Source organism: Carcharodon carcharias, chromosome 15 (assembly GCF_017639515.1).
Source record: "Carcharodon carcharias isolate sCarCar2 chromosome 15, sCarCar2.pri, whole genome shotgun sequence".
NCBI classification, from domain to species: domain Eukaryota; kingdom Metazoa; phylum Chordata; class Chondrichthyes; order Lamniformes; family Lamnidae; genus Carcharodon; species Carcharodon carcharias.
In genome coordinates, this window is record NC_054481.1 from 6,501,410 (window position 1) to 6,517,793 (window position 16,384).

A 16,384-nucleotide genomic window follows, 5' to 3' on the forward strand; every position below is an offset into this window, starting at 1 on the left:
ACAATAACCATTCATCTTCCTTTACTACAATACTTATCCACTCTTGCCCCCTAAAATCGCAATGGTCTCTGCTCCACTGCTTTATAACAAAATATTTCCTGTTCCAAAAACTTTGTATAAAGAAATATCTCCTAACCTCTGAATTTTAAATTGATGACCTCATAACCAGCTCCCTGCTGGAGTAGGGAGTGTTTCTCCATTCATCCTATCAAAACCTAACCACTTCTATTAAAACTCTTAACTTCCTTTATTCCAACGGAAGGACTTTTTTTTTTGTTTTTTCACAACTCTAGTTTTACAATCCTAGAGTCATCCTTTTGATTTCACAATGTTCTCTCTGATTTCCCTTTGCATGTGTGGCCCATATGTTGCATTGTGTGATCCCTTTGATATGTTCACTTGTATCTTATTCTGTGGGGCTCGTTTGTCCCCTGCAAGGTAAGTTCTAGACTGGTTGCACATCCTTAGGTACGGCTTAGAAGGGGACATTGCCCTATACTATGATTTCCATGACTTCAATGTCCTTTCTGTAACTGAACATCCAGAATTGAACATAATATCCTAAATTCGAGCTGACCCAGCGCCTTGTACAATTTTTTTAAAAACTATAAGCATCCATTCGGAAAACCCAAAATGTTACTGAGCTTTACAGTTGTACTTCCAGTTTCACATAACCATGTACTTGATCCATAATCTTCAGCATCTCCCTCATGCAAGAATAACTCAGTGCAAAAAATCTTGAAGGAATTAATTTTGCTTTTTTCTTGGAGTTTTCTAAAACCTGGCACAAACAAATTGAAAACACAACTTCGAGGACATACTTACAATTTCATGGACTGTACACATCTGTGCTCCATTAACACATAAATCTCACTGCCCAAAAGCTACACAGCACACTTTTCTTGGGAGATGGTAGCCAGAAACAGAAAACAGATCAATTGTTCGGGTCAAATTACTACTCTGGAGTTAAAGGGTTTCCCAGAGAAAGACTATCCTCTGCATCCAGGGCTGCTCCTAACCCTACTGATTTATGCTCCTTACGTTTGCTATAGTAAAAATACATGCAAGAAACTTGAAGTAGCACACAATGAGAGCATCACAGCTTCTTATAAAAGATAAATGATGTGGCCTGATACCACCCCAACAGCAACCAAATGCAATCCTTTCTTTGAGTGTTCATTGGATTGCTAAGACCACATGGCACCATAACATATAACTCTTTGCCCTCAAAGGACCCAGTCATCTAATGAAAGTTGTGCACCATGTCTGCTTGTCAACAACCTGATGCCTTCTGACCACAGGAGAAGTTGTAAAGTTGCTACACTTCCAAACTGTTTATGTTTGATTAACATGCTCATGACAGATGGCTTGATGCCACAGATGCCCCCAAGATAGCCAGAAGGAGAGACTGGAGAAACTGGGGCTGTTTGCCTTGGAACATGGAATTTTGCCTCCCTGGCACCACGGAACTGATGTAGAACATGCTGTGGATGGTCAAGGTGGAACCAGCAGAGTCATGGTCTGTGTTGGTACTAACTATATAAGCAAGAAAAGCAGGAAGGCATGAGGTCAGAGCTTCAAGAATTTAAGAAGAGTTAAAAGAGCAGGACCTCCAGCAGTGGTGATCTCTGGATTACTCCCAGTGCTACATGAGTGAGTATGGCAGCAGTAATATAAGTCAGGTTAATGGATGGCAGAAGAAAACCTGCAGGAAGGAGGACTTCACAGGCCTGAATCTTTGGGGCAGCATGGTCCAGTACACCATGGACAGGTTACACCTCAACACAGCTGGGGCCAATGTCCTTATAGGGAGGTTTTAAAATAAATTGGCAGGAGGGAGGGAACCAGATAATTACAGGAGTTACAGGTGCACAGAAGACTGGGAAACAAACCATAATGAAATCATAAATCACCCCAAAATGGAAGAAAATGCAATGCAGGCTAGGATGGATTTGGAGTGCATGTGCTCAAATGCACAAAATGGGGTAAAAAAAAGGCTGGAGAGCTGCTGAGATAAATTGCAACAAGGGCTATAGTAGAATGGCAGTAACCAAGTCATGGCTCAAACAAGAAGAGAATTGGGAACTGAATATTCCTGACTACAATGTATTCAGAAAAGATAGGGATGCTAGTATTGATGAAAAATACTGTTACATCACTAAAAGAGAGTGATTCAAGGCAGAAGCTATTTGGTTGACAAGAGGGTCTATTAGGCTGCTAGTGTATACCATAGGCCAAATAGTGGAGCAAGTTTCCAAATGATGCATGAACTATAGAGCAGTGATGAAGTTATCCTACAGATGGGAAACTAAGGCTAAGAGGAAAAAGAAATGTTAAGCGCATCCAGAACATTCTTGATCAGTACAATTCCAGCCCAAAGGAGGAATCAGTGCTGGATCGCAGCCCCCCCGCCCCCCCCCCCCCACCCCCGAGGAGTGGAGTGGGGTGGGGTGAGCAGCTGTATTTAAGTGGACATTATATTTAGAGGAGCTATGGAAAAAACGAGGACAGCTAATTTCGGTGACTTGGAAGGTGATCTAGCCTAGGTGGATTGGATTCAAAAGATTGGTAGGTACAACAATAAATGAGCCATGGAAGGACTTCAAAAAGAGGCAATTGTTCAGATATAGACTAAACACTTTCCCATAATGGGAAAGAAAGGGCATCTAAAACTCGAGCTCCTTGGATGACTAAAAATACCAGGGTTAAAATGTATAAAAGGTGGCTTATCATAAATATCAGTTTCATAATTTAGTAGAGAACAAAACTAAATACTAAAGTACAGAAAAAGAGGCAAAGAGCGCATGAGAATACATTAGCAGCTAACATAAAAAGAGAACCCAAAAGGTTTCTTTTACAAAATTAAAAATAGTAAAAATGCAAGTGCCAAAAAGATTTTCTTGTGGAGAAAATGCTTGGCTGAGGCACTAAATGAGTGCTGCGCACCTGTTTTCACAAAATAGGAAGTAGCAGCAAATAAACTGGACAAGGTAAAAAGAAAACAAAAGGTACTTAGAAGGTTGGAAGGTTCAAAGTAGAAAAAAGGTCACCCAGCCAAATGTAAAGAAGGTAGGACAATTGATGTATGTATGGACTGACAGATTTATCACATTAGACAAGTTAGCAAAATTGAATCTTACTGGTCTAAAGCGGGAGTGGTAATGAAATTGGCTAAGAGACAGAAAGCAGAGAGTAGTGGTAACTGGTTAAGATTCAAAGGAGATGTGAGGGTCATTGGAATTCTCTTCCCCAGAAAGCAGTGGAGGCTGGGTCACTGAATTTATTTAAGGCAGAGTTAGCATTTTGTTAGACAAGGGAGTCAAGGGCATAAGATAGAAAAGTGGAGTTGAGATCACAATCAGATCGGCCGTGACCTTATCGAATGGCAGAGCAGGCTCAAAGGGCTGAATGGCCTATGCCTGCTTCTAAGTCTGAAGCCCCTAGTCCTATGCAGTGGTGTTCTCCTGGAGAAAGTATCAGAATCACTGCTCTTTATAAACATGCCTTAAGACTTGGGCTTGGTGTACCAAGCACACTTTAAGTTTGACAGAAGTCATGAAACTCAAATGTAGTAAACAGTTAGACAGTTAACAGACTTCAGGAGAATATAGATGGACAGGTGAAACGGGCACACCCAATTTAACGTGGAGATGTATGAAATGACATTTTCGTAGCAGGATGTGGAAAAGCAATATAAACTAAATGGAAAGGGAGGGGTAAAAGAACAGGAAGAGTTGGGATGCTGGACAAATCGAGATAGCAGTTAAAAAAAATTCACATTGGGCCTTTGGCTTTTTAAACAGAGGCATATAGTACAATAGCAAGGAAATTATGCAAAACCTTTGATAATTGGAAGCACAGAAAAACTTACAGCACAGAAGGTCATTCTTGCCAGTGCTGGCTCTTTGAAACAAAGTTGTGTTCAGTCTCACTCCTGCTTTTTGCCCATAGTCTTTATGTTCCTCATCAAGTACCTGCCCAACTCCCTTTCAAATTGGTTTATTGAATCAGTTTCCACCACCTTTTCAGGTACAGCTTTCCAGGTCCCAACAACATGGAGCAAAAATAATTTCCCAACTTCCCTCTAGATTTTTTCTAATCACTGGTTATGCCCCAGATTGCTTCCAATTCTAGGCACCACAGTTTCAGAGGTCAAGGCCTTGGAGAGGGTACAAAAAAGACCTACTAAAACAATACTACGGAATCAGGGACTTGCAGTTTTTCTCATTTCTCCACAAAACTGTTGTTCTCCTTAATGCAGAGAAGGTCAACAGGACATTTGATAGGAGGTGCTCATGAAGAGTTTTGATAGAAATGGTTTCCAGTGGCAGAAGGGTCCTTAACCAGGGGACACGGATTTAAGGTCGTTGGCAAAATAATCCGAGGAAAGAGGACAATTTTTTTTTTAAAAAGTGAGAAAAAGTCATGGAACAAGGAAACAATGCACCAACGGGGAAAAAAAATCAAAATGGCGGACCAGCAAACATGTATTGCATTATCTTGTAATCAAAATCCAAGAATAGAAATGAGTTATGTGTCCAATAGCATACCCTGGGCAGAGCCTCAAACTCTGTGTGCTGTATTCTGTCATTTTAAAAAGATACCAGCCAGTGACATCTGAAGCACTGAAATAAGCTAATTAGGAGTTTAAAACATCAATAAATCTGTGTAATGACAGAACATTAGCAAATTGTCACAGAACATTGGCATACGGAGCAGTTATATAATACAATTTAATTTAATTTTAAAAAATACTCTGTACACAGCCTCCATAATTTACAAAATATCCAAAAAAGTATTAGAAAAGCAAAGGCTCTCAAAACTGGATACAATCTTTGGTATTTATACATCTACAAGTCCAACCTACAACAAAATTAACAGGGAAACAAAGATACTGTTCTTTTGAGCTGCAGTATCCTTTAACTGTCCTTTAAGATAACTGTCAAATATTGGTTGAATGTCAGGTAACTGGTGAAAAGTATAAAGAAGCTCCTTTTCAGTCAATATAGAATGTTGGAAATTTGTACGTTTTTTTAAACAAAGGTATTCCAATTTATCAAAATGGCCAAATGTGATATCAAAACCACAAATGTTTAACCAGATATTTCTCATCATCTTAACATGTCCATCAGCACTCAGTGTCTGGATCAGACAGTTAAAAAAACACAAGCAGCAATTTTCCAACCCAAAATCTACACCTATAGAAAGCAAGATTTCCCCCATCCTCCACACACTGAACCAATCAGCCCTGGTGACCTCCCATTTAATATCAGAACACAATTTACCCCCTTTGAAATTGCAGTGCCAAAAAAATGGGGGAAAAAAATCAAATATCAGCAATGGATTTTTTCATGGGCTAAGACATGGTGACAACATGCTTATCAGGGCAAGTTTTTCTGCCAATAGAAATACCATCAACCAAATTTGTGGATAAGATATTTACACTGGCAAAGTGGAACTGCATTCTTGAAAATGAAATTGCCAATAATACAACCAGCTAAAATGGTATCTGTAGAAAACGCGAATGGGCAAGACCCCAGTATGTGTCTTTGCTCAGTCCTACCTCATTATTACAATTGTCCCATAACGATATCTGAAAAATCTTAACTTTAAACAAGTTGTATGGACCACCAGAGTGAAAAAAGGCAGAAACATTTTTCTCCAGTGAAGCTTCCTAGTAAAGAACAGCTTCAATGAAACTGTACAATAATCTGGACTTCTAACTGGTTGACAAACAGTTTGACATAAAATTGTTTCTCTTTTGTGCGTCACTTTACATTGACTTCAGTCAATGCCGAGAAAGTAAGAATTGCCTCCTGAATTTCACATGGATCGAACACATAACAAAATTGAAGCCTCAACTTCTTTGTAAATGTCAAGTTTACTGAATGGGGTCAACCATCACAGAAGCCAGCAGTAAAGGTTTCTGGCTAATTCAGCTTGGTTAAGTTAGACTTGCGTTGTCATTCACCACACCATGAAAAGGGAGAAATTAGTGAAATACAAATAAATTATGGACCTTACAACAAAAAAAAAGTACCGCAAGAAATCATTGAATTCAGGTGATAAGATTGTGATGTGAAACCAGCAACAATTTTATGAATTTTTGGACCCACATGGGCTCGAAAATGCTCTCCAATGGCAAGTTCCTTTGAGAATATAAAATGGGGTAAAAGACTTGCAAACACTTCTCAGTGCTTCACCTTTCAGGAAGAATTAAATGCTGCTGAGAGCCTGATTTTATTCAGTATCGAATGGTCGGCTTTGCTCAATATCTAATTGAATCTTGCAGAAATTAAAAGTTATTGATGCCAGGAATGAGACCAAGAGAGATTAGAAAGTCACAAAATGCTGCACTTAAAAAATGCTGCAATCCTTACCCCAACTTTCCTAAGCAAGTCTCCAACTATATTAAGTGCAGAAATCCTGGCTGATGGAGTCAGAGGGCTGCCAGTGTAACCATCTGAAAAAGATTAAAATAAGAGTATAAAATGAAGTAAAAACAAACAAACTGGTTAACACTCATGTCCAAGTGAAAAAAAGGTTTTAAAAAGTAGTCAGCCAAGGAGCTAAGTACAGTTTTTGGAAACAGGCCAACGTTGTTCACAGGAAAAGTATTAAAGAACTAGGTCATTTCACTCATGTAATTTATATTTTCATAGACCCCCGCAATTTCCCCATTAAAGCAGAGATCTATCACTCTGAAAGCCACGTCAAGCCAAAGCCTGATTCTTCCCAGTAGGGGTCAGGTGACAGTGGGTAGCTACATTTGTATACCTTTTAAATGGGCCACTATAGTGTTGCTGACAGGGCCAGCAGTACATTGCCTGCCACCATAAACCAGTAACCAGGTAATAGGCAAATGTCACAATGAAAAACCACTGATTCTTATCAAAATCACTTTCAAATTACATTCGTCCCAGAATTGTCCCTTTTTTCTGCTTAACAGACCATGTTTTTTTTTTATTGCTATCCTAAATTGATAATTTGTCGTGCCTATGAAATTATGTTTTAAAGTCCATTTCTATCCTGCTCTTACGGTTGCTGATTGAAATGTAATTGTAACCTTTTGGTCCTTTGGGTTTCCACCACAATATATTGGGGGTTTAAGATACTTGTAACTAGGCCTTTGAGTATTCCATCTCGCGGCATGCTAAACAAGAATCAAAAAGCAACCTTGTTCCATGGGCAAAAGTTCTCAGTCTGTTGCCTCACTTCAATTAGGGCATTCCCTATTGGGTTGGTCAGGGTCACTCATTATTACAATAATCATATGTGTACATACCAAATCCTTCATGAGCCATCCTATCATGGTCCAGAGTGGGCAGGCCATCTCTACTACTCCAACAACTCTGCCCTTCTCCTGCTTATTAATCAAGGTAAACTTCTTTGTGGTCAAAAGGGAAGGATTTTGCAGAGATTAAACTCTTCCCAATTTAGCTACCTGGAAGCAGCATCAAGCGCCGATAGATTCAGTGTAAAGCTGCTTCTACTCTGCCCAATGTGCCCCAGCCCCAAGCTGCAAAGCAATCCCACCTCCACACCCCGGCCCACCATATTCATCCTGTGACTCCTCTGAATGATTACCAATAGGTACCAAATTTGTGCCAGTTTCTAATGTAGGCCCATATGTACCAGCTCTGGACCTACTGCCCAATCCTCATTTCACATAGCAACCTTACAGCTAGCAGTGACTGATCAACATGGGCTGGACTGGAACTCAGCTTTAAGTAGATGAAAAACCAGTGTCTAACCACTGTGCCATCTAGCTCATCATAACCATTTTTTTTTCCAATAATCCTCTTGAGATAGCAAATCAATTCCCCTGGAATGAGTTCACACCTATTTCTGGGGTCAGCCATGTTTTGGTATACATATTTTGAATGTTGTATAGGATGGAAATCAGACAATATCAATGGTCAAAAAAAACAGATAATTCTAAAATGTTAAACTGTTTAATAGAGTTGAGGGTTACCTTTTGTAAACATAGCAGGTGTGTGGAACCCACTGCTGGGTCCTTTACATATCAGTGGGGTCAAAGGCATTGTTGTGGATGCTTGCGCTATCGCATTTTCAGAATCCAATGTGGTATTCGTGGGTTTCCTGATGGAATCTGGCTTTTGCTGTACTGCCAATTCTTGTCTCAGATCTGAAAGCAAATATTTTCAGGCAAATCTTTTAAAATGTAAAGCAAAAAAAAAATCAAACTGAACTTTTGCAATCATTTAACTGTACATCCAAAATAAAATTTAAAAAAAAGAAATGCTAACCTCTTGCTTCATCTTTCAGTCTTTGTACAGAAACCAAAAGATTTTCTTTCTCATCTAGCTCACTCTCCAAGAAGGCATTCCTCTCAATTGCCTGGTTCAGCCGCTGCTCAAAATCTTCCAAGGACATAATTGTTGCTCTGTGTAAGAAGCCAAAAGCAGAACGGAATCAAAAAAGGTAAGGTACACATCATTGCCAACACAAAGAGACTTTTAGCATAGTACATAATGGGACTCAGCGCCACAACATTCTGAATAACACATGCTGCCTTTTATAAATCTCAGATCCTGAGCTGGCCTTTACCAAGATGCTTTGGAATTAATTTTTAAATGAAAGAGTAAAAATATGTCTGAAAAATGAACAATTGGCATTTTAATCTTTTAAAAACAAGGATTATCAAATCAGCATCTAAAAATTACAAAGTATTGTATACATGAGACTGTGGCAATACTGTTCGATGTACAATGCTACCCTTCATCACTAAATGTAAATCTGTTTAAAATGCATGCATAAGCAACTGTCAATATCTCATTACTGAACTTAAGTCAGTTTGCAACAGACCACCATTTTTCAGTGCCCTAAAAGCATGACCATGAGATAGGGATCCAAACCAGCCAAACATGGGGCCCCACGTCAGACCACAAGAACTCAACTGTGCCACATATTCTAATGGTCCAAAGGTTTTAAACAAAAAAAAATTTGGCTCTTTACTCTCAATCTTCATAAAAGCATACTAGTTAGCTGCTGGATCTTCATTACATCAAATATTAACACTGATGCTCATTTTATTGTGCAAAATCATTCAGGAACCAAATAGGAGAAGAGTCTTTCTTCATCCCCTCTACTTGTAAAGGAAAACAAGCTATTAGTCGAAATAAATATCAGAAGTATATCTAAACACAGTGGGCAAAATTTATCTTTCATGTGTCAAAAGGTGTTTGAGTTCTTAAATGAATAGGCAATGCTGAACTTAATAGGTCAGGCTGTGACTGTGCAGAGAGAAACAGAGCTACCAGTTCAGGTTGATGATCGTTCACCAGAACGGTTTCTCTCTCTCTCTCCCTCAAGATGCTTGTACTGCTGAATATTTCCAACATTTTATTTTTACTTCAGATTTCCAGTATCTGCAGAATTTTGCTTTCATGTTCAAGTGCTGGATTCACACATTGAAGATGACTGCTTAAAGTAGGAATTTTGTTCTCTTTCCACTGAACACATACTTGTACACAAGTGCAATTATGACCCAATGAACACTAATCACATTGGCGGGGTGCATGGAAAGCTGCTAAAGATATGGCCTGAAAATCTTAGCTTGGTTTAAAAAGAAAATCTGCAGATCCTAGAATGCATAGAAGTAGCCAATTACAATTAATCATTACACAACTCAGGGTAAATGAGTCCTGTGCCTTCAAGGGTGTCCATGGACAAAAATAGGAGCAACATGTATGTGGCATCTTTATACATAGGCATGACCTACCTTTCACATATCCACGCTAACTCTCCTCCATTCACTTGTTCAAATGTTAAGACTATCCCTGATGTATTCCAGTAACTTCCCTACAATTCTTGCTGAAATGGTGGGTCCATTGCTACCTGATTTTTCAGCCCCTCCTGTCTTAAACAATGAATGACATTTACAATTTTCCAATCCACAAAAAAGACAATTCCTGAATCCAATAGCGCTTTGGAAAATTGTGAACACTGTATCTGTCATTTCTCCACCCGTTTCCACCAATACCCTACAATGAACACCATCAGGTCCTGGACACTTCTCTCTTATGTTCCGTTATTTTCTCCATTTCTTTTTAAAGTAATAATTATAATACACAAGTTCTTCCCAGGGCTTTTTTTTAAAAAAAAAAATTTCCCTTGGACCAGTGCTATTTTGCCCCCTTTCTCCACTGTAAAATTGTTATGAAAGTATTCATTAACAAGTCTGCTATTTTCTTATTATCTATTTATAGTTTAATTTCTCAAATTCCTCTTCACCACACAATATACTTATCAAAGCTTTTACTGTTAGCTTGCATTTTGCTCATACTCCCTTCACCTCATTACTTTACTTGTATCTGGCATCCTTTTTCAAAAAGCTACAGCTCTTCCAGTTTACCCAATTTCCATTTTACGTTTGTGCAAACCTTTCCTTTAGGCTACTAAGGTCTCGTGACACAGCGGACAGCATCCCTATCCCTCAGCCAGAAGCTCCAGGTTCGAGTCCCACTCCAGGACTGGACGGCCAAGGAAGGTGCGTTCATATTGTGGCCAAACAGGTCAAGTATCAACTCGCACATCCTTCCATCACATGCCAATGGCAGGCAGTAAGAGTAGGAGAGATTCCTGGTCAGCCATGGGATGGAAAGAACCTTGGGAGCCTCTAACATCGCTATCCATAGCTCCAGACAGCAACATGCGTGCAAAAGTGTATGTTGCCACAGCAACTGACTAGCTGAGCAAACTAAAATATTCCCACAAGGGTCTTTTCGTTCAGCATGGTTGCTTACCTACATAAGTGGATTTTTTTTGCCTTTTAGAGGCATGAACTGAATCATACAAAAAAATGCCCAACTATTAAGTTTACTCATTAACAGCTCAACCCAATTTGTCAGTTTATTTCTCATCCCTTCAAAAGTTTGCCTTATTTAAATTTAGAATTTTGATTTGTGACTCTCCCTTCTCGACCACATTGAGGTTACACCTTATAAAATCTTATCTTTTCAGACTGTTAACCAAGGGGAGACTATGGCATAGTGGCAATATCACTGGACTACTAATACTGAGGCCCAGGCTAATGATCTGGGGACGTGGGTTCAAATTCTGCCAATTTCAATTCAATTAATAAATCTGGAATATAAAGCTAGTTGCAGTAATGGTGACCATGACAACTATCATGATTGTCATAAATACCTATCTGGTTCTACTGACCTTACCAGGTCTGGCCTACATGTGACTCCAGAATCATAGCATAGCAATATAGTTGACTGTTAACTGCCCTCTGAAATGGCTGAGCAGGTCACTCAGTTCAAGAGGCAATTAGAAATGGGCAACAAATGCTGGCTTTGCCAGCAATGCCCACATCCAATTAAAAAATATTCATTACCCATTAATCAACACTAAATCTAGTAATGCCTATTCCCTTGTCAATATTCCCTTGAAATAGTTTGTTCCAGAAAACTGAAAATCATTGACTTCACTAGTTGAGCTATTTTGCTTCCCCATCTGTGAACATCATCTGTTATAGTCACATTATGTCACATGCTTTCACAATCTCCACACTTCTACATCCACACCACATTCCCCCCAACTATATCACTACTGTCAAGAGTTCTATGAGCAGCTCCCACCAGAGTCCTGTATCACACGCTGTCCCTTAACTCTACCCATGTTTCCACTGTCAAAGCATCTTCGTCAATGTCCTTCCTACTGCTGTAATTGTTTCTCATATCAATAGTTATCCCTGCCTTCTCAATTTCCCAGTCCTTTGTGAAGATCCTTCAGCTTGGAACATTCAGCTCCCAATCATGCCTGGCTTGCAACTAGGTATCCTATGCCTTGATCAGAACTTTTAAGTAAAATTTGTGCTTCTAATTTATTTGCTATGAGCATTTGCACATGCACCTCTTATTGGTTAATAATCTTTTTTTATTACATTTTGCATTAAAGTAAAATTTTATACAAATAAAAAAAACATGCAATATGGGGATAATATGGGAAGCTGTAGCTGAGGAAGGAGATCAATCATGATCTTATTAACAATCTCCAAGAGCTGATGGTCTACTCCTATTTATGTTATGTGCTCTAGTGTATTTCTTGTACTTGCTGCTGCTCATGATATTGCAATCTCAATGGTACAATACAAAAGTACCATATTAAAAAAAGCTATGCTTACCTTTTAGCCCGTTCCAAGTCATCATTTGCTTGTTCTAATTCTCGGATGTATTTCTGCAACTGGTCTTTAATCGCTGTGGTCTCAGCAAGCTCATCCTGCAGCATAGTAATCCGTTTGTAATTCTCTGAATGATGCTCTTCTAACTTTTCCTGAAAATTAAATACAAGAATCAGACATAGCTATTATGAGCTGAGGGGGAGATGGTGGCGTTGTGGTGGACTTGTAATTCAGGCTAATGCACTGGGGGCATGGGTTCAAGTCCCACCACGGCATCTGGTAGAATTTAAATTCAATTAATAGATCTGGAATTGAAATCTAGTCAACTATCAACAATTGTTGCAAAAGCCATCTGGTTCACTAACGTCCTTTGGGGAAGGAAATCTGCCACCTTTACCTGATTTGGCCTACGTGTGGCTCCAGACACAGCGGTGTGGTTGACTCAACTGCGTTCCGAAATGGCTTAGAAACCATTCCATTCAAGAGCAACTAGGGGGTGGGCAAATGCTGCCCCTACCAGTGATGTCCACGTCCCATGAATTTTTTTTTAAATTTGGAGATGTACTTCACAATACTAGCCCAATACAGGCAAAGAGCAGTCCTTCCTCCAGCCCAAATTCACTATTACGATTCATTTTTCTTTCTTCTAAAATATATACAGGTGCTGCAGGTAAGCAACACCAACATTCATCATCCAACTAAAGATGATTATTTGGACTAAGTCTCAGACAACTACTGCGATCTATGGAGCCATGCCCCCTTAGCACCTGTCCTCCTTTTTGGGGGAGGAGATGTCAATTTAGGATTAATTGTTGCAGAAATACATAACAACCGCCATGGAAGTAAATCTGCTTGATTTAAAATTTAATTGGCAAAAAAATTGACAAGACCATTGCTCTATCATGCCTGCCCCATAGTAATGAGTGCAGCATGATGATTACTTTCTTTCAGACCCCACGGTATTTTGGGAACTGAAAAGCAAATATGCAGAATGCACCACGGGCATAAAAGGAACATGTTTTACTTCAATAATGAAAACAGGCAAATTCATTTGATCCTTGTTTGCAAAATTTCTCCCAGGTATTTAGTACCATTACAATTTTAAATTGTTATTCAAAAGCCAAATAATTTTAAAGTCACTGTCTCAGAGTTAATTTATGATGAGACCAATATCCACTAAAGTGCAAGAGTTAAAACTGGGCAAACCTGATAAACCCACTGAAACTTAGAAAGATCAGTTTGCCCGTAGTTCTGAAAACTAAAAAATTTCAAGAACCCACTCCATGAATCCCTAAGACATCAGAAGGCAAACAATAACTTCTCGTTCATATCAGGTGCTTCTTTAAATAGGCATCCTGCATGTTACTTTCCCTAAATACATTCAGATAAGAACTGTGTCAGGCAATTGAAGTAGAATGATGTAACAAAACAGAACAAAAGCAGTGTGGAGCCAGGGATAGGGAACATATGCAGAGTTCTCTATTCACACACATTGAAATAATAATCGTTTGTCTCTCCATAGATGCTGCCAGACCTGCTGAGTGTTTCCAGCATGTTGTCTTCATTGCTGTTGTTGAGAATTTGAAAGTGTCCAGCGAGAGCTCTTTTTTTCCAATGTTAAACCAGTGGAAAGAGGGTTGAAACCAAGGACAAAATACAAATCATTAATACTAGGTTATTTCCTGTAAGTATTCACTACAAAAGATAAGTCAATGCCTATTACCCAAATGTGTAGACAACTAAAATTGATCAAATAAAACAACATGCCCCCAGACCAGTTTAAATGGGTGTATAACTAATAAAATGTAAGGAATGAAGGATACATGCACAAGAGCACCAAGGGAGGCTAAAGATGACATCTGCAAAGTACGAGCGTGTCCCACTGGATTGGAAAGAAAATACGGTTACTTATTTTCCCAGGAGGCAGCAACAGAGAACTGGGTAATTTCAGGCTTATTAGTCTCACATCAGTAACTAGCGTCAAACAGAACTAAATTAGGAACAGAACTAGAGGAGTACCCAGGCAAGAAAAACAGATCCAATCTCAACACTTCAGTTTTAGAACTGAAGAAACACACAAGCATGAGAGCATGCACAGAAGATATTTTTTAAAAAAAAACAAAGCTAGTATCTGAAATGCCACAATATCGAATCTCCCTAGGCTTCCACACGAAATTCAGCTGAGCAAGTTTAACTAGTGGGAATATCAAGCAAAAGTTGCAGGAAGGAGGAGGAGGAACTGGCTTTGGGAGAAGATGCAATGGGTACTAATCAGGAAAATTAGGTCATAGCCCAGGAGTAAGTGCTGAATCCATGTGGCTTCTGACCTATTTAAATAGCCTAGATTCAAATGCTCAATGGCAACTGGTCAAAATTGTAAATAATTCTAAACCTTAGTGTGGGGTTGGACGCAGTCGAATCGGATTAAGGCAAGGAATTACAAAAGCAATGAGATAATATCTGAAGTAGTCAGAACTACGATAAAAGATAAGGGTAGGTCTTGTATACTCGAAGAAAATGATCAATAAACTGTTTGGTTAAGGGGAATACTAAATGAGATTTGAATGAGTGTGTGCACAGGCATTGTACAACAATTATTAACAAAGCAAAAAGGAATGCTGAGCTAATATTGCCAAATTAGTAGAGTCAATCCCAAGGCCACCGTGGTAAAGCTGCATACTGTGTTCAGGTCAGGCTATACCTCAAATACAGAATTCAGTTCACGTCGGCAAGAGCACGAGGGAAATATCCAAACTCGGTTCCTGGGTCAGCTTTAATTTCCTCCATCTAAGCATTTGGAAAATTGAAACGATCATCTCCAGCTCTCCGTCACAAATACCATGCTCTTCCCTGGCCACCATCAGAAGCTAAATTAGATTAGCTACAACGAGATGGCAGTGTAGTGATAATGACACTGAATCAGTAATTTAGAGGCCCAAGTTAATGGCCTGGGTTCAACTCCCACCATGGCACCTAGTCGAATTTAAATTCAATTAATAGATCTGGAATTTAAAGCTAGTCTCGGTAAAAAGTGACCACAAAACCATCACCAATTGTCGTAAAAACCTATCTGGTTCACTAATGTGCCTTACATAGTCTGGCCAAAATGCGTTGAGGTCCGCAGCAATGTGGTTGACTCTTAACTGCCTTCGCAAGTGGCCATGTAAGCCACTCAGCTCAAAGACAATTCAGGATGGGCAATAAATGCTGGCCTCACCAGCAACACCCACATCACATGAAAGAATAAGAAAAAAAATTCTAACTAACCACCATCGAGCACCTTATCCCACAGAGTTCCCATTTCCACCATCATCATCCACCTCCATTCGTACCTCAGCACATCCACCGCCAAAACCCCTTCTCTGTGCCTTTGTTACCTCCAGGTGAGTCCAAAGCTCTCCTAGCCAGTCTCCCATCCCCCACCCTCTAAACATAGGCTCATCTGAAACCAACTATATTCTATCCTGCTTCAGTCATGATAATATAACCATTTAAAATCGAGCAGTAGCACAGACAGGTCCTGCCTGAACAAAAATGGCCCTGTCCATCTAGACAGACAGTGAGCTTGAAAACCAGGGCTATAACCAACAAAGGACAGAGGGTAGAACAAAAGCAGCAACTAAGATAATCCAAATGCTACCTGCACATATCCCAATTCAAGTTCAGTACTGCAGAAATATAGCAAAGCATACTTTTGCTGAAAATTAAGTTTCAACAAATTAACTTACTCTCCTGCAATAGATCCCTCCACCCCAGTAAATCAATATTTCATGTGGAAAATACTGTGGAGGTTGGAAAGAATATGATTTGGCTTACCAAAACTTCATTCAGAAGACACCCTAATTCTATCCTAGCAGTGGGAAAGAGAAATTTACCATATTCAAAGTTTATGTTCAGAACCTACTTTTAAAAAATACATTTCTTAAATTACCACTGATACCTGCTAATGAATAGAAAACTGTTAGTGTGAGCAGTTATTGAAAACAGAACGGATGTGACCTCAAAAACTAGCTATCATGTTGTACTTTACTTGCCCAGAAAAAGACTGCTTTAAAATTTATGCAGTTATGTCAAGTGTCCGTCAGTTATACATTATATTACATTAGTTGCTTGGCCTCTCTTTCAAAGGCTTCCTCTGCTGTATCCCATTCCACCACCAGCTGCACCTCCATTACCAGGTCTTCCTGATCCTCTTCTGTAGCTGACTCCTACATATTACACAAAGACTCAGGT

The 16,384-nt window shown here is 39.3% G+C and overlaps 1 protein-coding gene across 4 annotated transcripts in view; it reads right to left on the reverse strand.

The window, feature by feature from the left end:
• nde1 (nudE neurodevelopment protein 1) overlaps positions 1-16,384 on the reverse strand; it is a 40,858-nt gene that overhangs the window by 10,893 nt on the left and 13,581 nt on the right. For all 4 annotated transcript variants that reach the window (XM_041206646.1, XM_041206644.1, XM_041206647.1 and 1 more), the window contains exons 4-7: positions 12,155-12,303; positions 8,271-8,407; positions 7,976-8,149; positions 6,381-6,463 (exon numbers count right to left, since the gene is read on the reverse strand). In XM_041206646.1, the coding sequence (XP_041062580.1) occupies positions 6,381-6,463; positions 7,976-8,149; positions 8,271-8,407; positions 12,155-12,303 (543 nt within the window). The remainder of the gene's footprint in view (positions 1-6,380; positions 6,464-7,975; positions 8,150-8,270; positions 8,408-12,154; positions 12,304-16,384) is intronic.